General features: G+C 40.6%; 1 protein-coding gene across 2 annotated transcripts; it reads right to left on the reverse strand.

Moving 5' to 3' along the window:
- Nucleotides 1–708: 708 nt before the first annotated feature.
- LOC110092081 lies at nt 709–4353 on the reverse strand. 2 transcript variants are annotated; one of them, XR_003699489.1, is made up of 4 exons: nt 3759–4353; nt 2796–2924; nt 1111–2692; nt 709–833 (listed from the first exon to the last, which is right to left on the reverse strand). XR_003699489.1 is itself a non-coding variant. In XM_020816440.2 (3 exons), the coding sequence occupies exons 1-3, from the start codon at nt 4140–4142 to the stop codon at nt 1172–1174; spliced, it is 2034 nt and encodes a 677-aa protein (XP_020672099.1). In that variant the 5' UTR covers nt 4143–4353; the 3' UTR covers nt 887–1171. The 2 variants fall into 2 exon arrangements, 1 of the variants encoding a protein (XP_020672099.1); XM_020816440.2 differs by lacking the exon at nt 709–833 and having other exon boundaries at nt 887–2692.
- Nucleotides 4354–7024: the final 2671 nt, after the last annotated feature.

Here is a 7024-nt window from a genome sequence, read left to right on the forward strand (position 1 = left end):
ATCGCTCAACAATGGCCTTCAAATCATCATTGCCTGACTAAAGCCATCCGACCACCATAACTCGACTATGGTCTCCCGACCATCATTGCACTACTACGAATTCCCAAATTTGGTCTCCAGACCATCATTGCCCAACTACAATATACTGCCATTAACATCAACCCCAAAACTCATCAACTTAATTGCCTATTATTGCCACCAATATAAACACATTGTCATCACCCATAAGATCAATGTACTCTATCGATGTCAATAACTCGTAACATCAAAATCAAAACTTACACTAGACTTCACAGTTTCTAATCTTCTTAAAAGAGAATGATCAAAAATGCGCAGACAAACTCTTAAAAACAACTCTATTACCACAAGTCTGTTCCCATTGCTATATTATATCATTAACACCCATAATTACGGTGGTGGAAACAATTTGTAATAGACAATAAGCACAAGTGGACTTATTTCAATAGAGCTTGACCCCATAATTTTTCAACAAAACAAAAAATCCTTGAATCTTTATACGTAGTAAAACCTAATTTACAAAAAAAAAATTCTGGTCACTAACAACCAGGAGTTTCTGACGAAAAGAATAGAATATGCATTTCTAATAGCTAAGGGCATCTCCAACCGAATGGCAAACATGCATATGACATCGTTCGGTAGCTCCAGCCGAATGCCAAAACTTTCGCTATTTACTCACTGTTCACCTACGCGATTTTTCTGTCTCAACCGGATTTATCGAAGAAACGCGCAAAAGAGGAGAAAGACGGTTACCTTCGCAGAAGCGCGCAAAATGGAGTTCGATTGGAGATGAATCACGGTATTTTTGAGTTTCACTGCATTTTAGAGTGAAAAATGGAGGCCCTAACTCAGCATGCTAAACGAGACATGAATTCGGCAAAAATTATCACTACACTACTAATTTCTAAAAATATACCATTTAATATACTGAACCGGAGAACTAAAACTAACATATTCATAACTATGCTAGAATGCTTAGCATGCTAAAATCACATGCTGAAGAAGATTCTAAATCTCTGAAATAGAACATTACCCGTCTACCGACAGTTAAGTAAATGAATAATAACTGTATGGAGCTGGTTCAAAGCATACCAGAGCCAAGGAGGTGTATTTGAATCTGCGTTTCATTGCCGGCTGCAGCACTTCAGAAGTCTTATATCTTCTGTTTAAGGACCTGACGAAGCTGAACCTTCTGAATTTGAATCCTTGCGTCCATGAGCTTTGCCTTCAAGCTTTGCTTCTTTGTGGACTGTGGCCATTCAACATGGCCCGTTACCCCATTGCTAATATGAGAGTTCAGTAAATCAGAGGAGCTCCAATTACAAGCACTAGCTGGGCTGATGCCTGTTTCGGTAGACATCCTTGATGATGATAGTGTGGCTGTGGCATTAAATGATTGATCATTGCAAAGTCTCCCATTGGTTAACTCAAAAGAAATCTTCTTCAAATCTTCGGCATTACTCCCATGTGATGACTTCCAAAATCTAGATAGAGAAGAAGCTTTTTTTCTTGATTGTCTTGTTGTTATGGAACAAACCTCGCTAATTTCACTAGTTTGTTTCTCATCATCTCTATGCATATCACAATCTACTCCACTAACAGAGGGTTCACTTCCATCAGGTGACTTGCAGGAGTCGTGCTCTTCCACATGACTCACGGTTTCCCACCCGCTCTCATCTTCTTCTGCATCACAATTTCCATTAAATATCATGTTGTCGTACTTCTTCATGATACTTTCTGAATATCCATTCGCATCGGGAGTCAAAGATCCATGGCATTGTTCAATCTCTTTTACAGTAGCCTGCTGTATTGGCTGGAGTTCTTCAAAGATGGAAAAAATGCCATGAGAAGCTGGTAGAGGATGGTATGAGAACTCTTTCATATCATAAGCTTTGACTGATCCAATTGCCTCTTTAAGAGCTTGTGCTTGTTTAGTCTCAGAAACATTGTAGTTGTTGACACTTCTTATACTCAGAAAGGCTTCTACCTCCTCCTGCAATTTGCTTAGCTTTGAATACTTTTCTTCAAGAGCTAGCTTTGCATCAATTAGCTTCATTTGCACTCTTTCTTCCCTCCATACCTCTGCCATCTGTAACATCTTTCTCTCCTCTTCCACTTCTTCTCTGGTCTTTACTGACTCCAACTTCAGTGCCTCAACCTCAGCCTTATCATCCCCAATCTCCTTAGCCAGCTCATTGCAAACTTCTTCGATAAGTTCACGGGATTTCCTCTCTTTCTCATACTCCTGCAAGAACTGCTTTGCAGATAGCTTAGCCTCAGCAAGCTCATTAACAAGCTTGGCATTCATAATTTCTAGCATCTGAGCATTCTTCCTTTCTCTGTTCAAATCCTCCTTCATTGCATCAATTACAGATCTAATCTTTTCATGCTCTCTTCTCCTCCGCACAGCTTTCTCTTCAATTTTCCTCATGAAGTGATCAAGCTTTTTCTTAGCAGATTCCCGTTCCACCTCAAGCTCACTGACTTTGGACCGAGCCAGTTCAAGTTCTGATCGGAGAGCAGAAACAATAGAGAACTTGTTGGTTTTCTGGTCTTCGAGAGGTTTCCGATTATCATAAAAGTGAAATGCATCTCTAGATACCTTTGGATAGCCAAGGTCCCATTTTGTCTCAATCTCGGAAAAGGAAGAGAGCAATGAAGCAGAAGCTTCAAGCTGATTGAATTCACCGAGTCAATAAATGGCTGTAGAAATACAACTCAAAAGCACAAAGATGTATTTTTTTTCTCATCACACCACAAAGAAGCTTGGTATATACCTTGTGCGAAATGCCATTCCTGCGTTTTTTAATAGCAAGAAGGCTAATGAAATCTTCATTGGTATCAGGGTGGAGATTGAAGAAATTGCCACTGGAGACATAAGGGAGGTGTTGCTGACCGTAATTGATCTTCAAAGAAGAATATGGAAAGAAAAGGAGAAACAGTAAAAGAGAGTTTTAAAACGACAGCATCATAGGATAAAGATAGCAATAAAAAATTAAGAGAAATTTAGGAATTCCATTATGGGACCACAATAGATCCCCAGATAGATCATGGAAACAGTCACATCTGAAAGAGTCCTATGGGGTCGCAGCTGAGTCTATATGCCCCTTGATCATCCCATGAAAGCAAATAAGTTCTTTCAAAAATCACATCTCCCAAGCTGACTAATGCAATTGAAAGTCAAAAGAATGTCTAAGGGCATCTCCAACCGAAAATGTCATTTTTCACTCCAAAATGCAGGGAAATCAAAAAAATGCCGTGTTTCATCTCCAATCCAACGCCATTTTGCCGCTAAAATGGTCGTTTTCGTTGGCGCCTTTCTTCCCAAGCTGTTCGGTAGAGAGAAGAAAATGCCGCAAATGAACAGTGCAACGCCAATATTGGCGTCGCACTGTTCATCCGCGATCAAATGGCGTCAAAAAAGGAGATCGGTTGGAGCAAAGCAAGAACGGCGGTTGGAGATGCCCTAAAAGGCTAGAACAATGTATGAATTTTTTTTGGGACTTTCAATATATGAAAATTGATAAACGTTCTGGAAATCTACCAAAATTGAAATTTGTTTAACAGATTATGAGAATAGACTTAATGAGCAGAAAAATATACAACGGAGCCCCTAAGAAAATGCCACCATGACACTAAGTCGTCAGGACTCAAGATGCCAACTTTTCAGAAGAAATTGCTTAAACAAACTAAGCGGAAACCCTAGAAAGAGGCCTTTTTAAGATCTGAAATTTCCAAACCTTCAAATCCAAACTGGGTTCTCCTCCACCGACAACCTTCGGGAGCCAGAGGTGCAAGATTCCGGCAGCGAGTCTCCTCGCTGAAGCAGCCGGCTTGGAACCTCTTGCCGGTTTTTTGTGCTTCCTGAGGGTTTCGCCACCTGGATGGCGCTGCGGCTTGCCGCCGCTTGAACTTTCTTCGTCGAACTTCCACTGGAGCAAAGGAGTGGCGGGGATACTTCGCTTTCCACCGTCCCCAGCGGCGACGCATAAGGAAAAACGGGGACGACTCCGCCACCGCCGCCGCCACTGCGGCCGGCGGTCTGACTTGATTCCTGAGGCTAAAGAAGAAAACTTACCCGGAGTTTTCGCCGGTAAAAGAGTCCTGCTCGCCGTATCAGTCATCGCCTTGCGTGCTCTGCCGCGATCCTCGCCATGGATAGAAACAGAAAGATCTACACAAGTGTTGGGATTTGCGGCTGGCTGAGTAAAAATAAAGCGAGGGAAGCAAAGTAAATTGAAAGTAGAGAAGAGAATCCAAATTTAAGTTGGCGGATGCACTCAAAGGAACTGACGGCTTACAGATTTGTCGTTTATTTTCAATAAAAAAGACTTGTTTAGGATTTCTTTTAGATGATTATAGCTAACAAAAGTGAGAGTGAAACAGCATAGTCTAATAGATCATGTGATCAACAAATTAACATTAAATTTTTTATTATTTAAATTGATCAATATTATTAATTAATCGTTAGTTGTAGCCTATTAGACAAAGATTTTAAAGATATGAAGTGAACAATTTAGTGAAAGGAGCTTAATAAATATTAAATTTAAGGAGCATAAAAATAATCCATGGTTTTTAAAAATGATTTCAGATTTGTAGAAATTGTTTCACAATTTCTTTTTGGTTTCTTTAAAAATATTTTTTTTACATGTGAGTATAATCTTATTGTTTTTTTATCAAATATACTAAATTTTACAATTAACGGTTCAAGTTATTCGGGTTGCTAGTGGATAGAGTTCGGGTTGGTGTTTTTGACCAATCAACTTATTTTGACATCCTAGATGGTGGCAATATCAATGGGTAATGTGGTGGTGGCGACTCTCAACACGAGGCGGGTGGCAGGTAATGACAACAATCAACATTGGGGGTGGCAGGGGTAAGTGGTGGTGGTCAGCGATCGATGGCAGGAGTGTTGGTGGTGATCGGTGGCAAGCAGGGATAAAATGGGTTGCTTGCGATGAAAATGATTTTGATAAGAGATGGGTGAATTTACTTTAGTTCAAAAATGAACTACAAAACTTTACACTACATTATGCTTACTTTGCTTTCCTATTTCATATAGGATTGTTTGGTTGGAAGAAAATGTGTGTAAAATATTTCAAATACAATTGTTTTTAAATATTTGTGTTTAGTTTGATGAAAGAGAAATGTAAAGTAAAGCAAAATAAATGAAGTATAAATCAAAATAAATAAATTATAAATCATTTTAATTCATTTTTGAGATAAACTAAACTCGCCTAGTTTTGAGTAAGAATAGTTTGCACCGCAAACAAGCTCACTTGATTTCCATCACTGGTACCACCTTACACATTCCATCATCATTGCCACTCATTTTCCCCGTCATTACCACTAGTGCCGGAGCCAGAAATTTTATTCAGGGGGAGCATAAGTCAAAATATTGTTATTTGTCATATTATATGGCATATTAGAATACATTAAAATAGTTGTCCATGAGCCTTTTGTGATTCTCATTTAGATTGTCTTACCTGATTAAGATCACATTTTACTAACCATAAACACCATTGATACGTCTTCAAAAAATTATCTTGATCGGGCACGAATCTCGATGCAAAATTAAGTTGGAAATTTTCAAGATTAAAATTGGGACCATCCAAACTCTGATTTAGTAAACTTACAGTCAAACTGAATGTCTCGAAAATACGAACCCAACAACACCAAATTCGACTCAATCCGAGCCCAAATGAGTCCAAATTAAGGACCCAAAGCGTTGTTAGAATGTTCGAACAACAATTTGGATTACCAAATGGTTTCCAAACATTACGTGCTTATAGTCAAATCGAGCATCTCGACGAGACAAATCCAACGAGACCAAGATTGTCAAATTCTGACATCATTAAGATTTTCAAATGTCTGACAAACAGTCCACAATCATGGGATTCAATATTGGTCGTCCATCCAAACCACTCTCCATTTTCCATTGATCTCCCACATATTTATGGCCATGCCACTCTAAGAATCTATTAATAGACCCTTCATCCCTATTGAAAGGTAGGCTCCAAGCAAGAGAGCAAGTGAGAGATCGGAGATCGCTCTTGCCTCCTCGCTCCTCCTCGACCACAGCCTGAGTCCCGCCGGACCACCCCCTGACATCGTTGCTCCGCCGGACCACCACTCGAGGCCCTCGCCTTCATTGGAACACCACTTGAGGCCCTCACCTCAGTCGGAACACAACTTAAGACCCGGACTTCCGTCGAACCACCACGTGAGGCCCAGACTTCTGCTGGACGGAATTCTGCCGGACCACCACATGAGGCCTGGACTTCCGTCATACCTACATCTGACTCATTGACTTTCACCGGACCATCTCCTGAGGCCCGGACTTCTGCTGAACCACCACCTGAGGCCTGGACTTTTGTTGTACCACCATCTGAGGTTCGAACTTCTGCCGTACCACCACCTGAGGCCTGGACTTCCGCCGGACCACCACCTGAGGCCCGGACTTATGTTGGACCACCACTTGAGACCCAAACTTCTATCAAGTCACCACCTAATGCCTAGAGTTCTTCCAAAGTACCCCCTACTACAACGGTTTTTCTGACCTCGGTCTCCTGCATACTACGGTCCTTCCGACCTATATCGTCGGATAATGGTCTTTTTGACCCCGGTCACCTGCCTACTACAGTCTTTTTGACATACATCTTATTAACTATGGTCATGTTGACCAAACAAACATGTCTATATTGATTATTGTAACTCCCGCCATGTAATACATTCTATATGATGTACATTTGTGACATCAAGCCAAGGCCTTCTCCCTAAGAAGGGCCTCATTTGTAATATACTACAAATACTAGTATATTCATTCAAACTGGGTCAGGCCCCATGTGTTTTCCCCCTTTTTAGAGGTTTCCACGTAAAAATTCTAGTCTCTTATTAATGCTAAACCCCCTCTCTTATCTTCTTGTGTGTTGGATCTTCGTACAACGCTAAGACGTTAAACTATATATTTCTCTACCGTCGCGAATACTCTATGACGTAACAACCA

Source organism: Dendrobium catenatum, unplaced genomic scaffold (assembly GCF_001605985.2).
Source record: "Dendrobium catenatum unplaced genomic scaffold, ASM160598v2 original_scaffold_43371, whole genome shotgun sequence".
NCBI classification, from domain to species: Eukaryota; Viridiplantae; Streptophyta; class Magnoliopsida; order Asparagales; family Orchidaceae; genus Dendrobium; species Dendrobium catenatum.

Excerpts from the sequence above, each read along its gene's own strand:
- LOC110092081 (XM_020816440.2), bottom strand. The coding sequence starts at position 4,142 with ATGACTGATACGGCGAGCAGGACTCTTTTACCGGCGAAAACTCCGGGT. Across the intron at positions 2,925-3,758 it reads AACCCAGTTTGGATTTGAAG|ATCAATTACGGTCAGCAACA; the intron begins GTTTGGAAATTT and ends TCTTCTTTGAAG. Across the intron at positions 2,693-2,795 it reads GGAATGGCATTTCGCACAAG|CTTGAAGCTTCTGCTTCATT; the intron begins GTATATACCAAG and ends GAATTCAATCAG.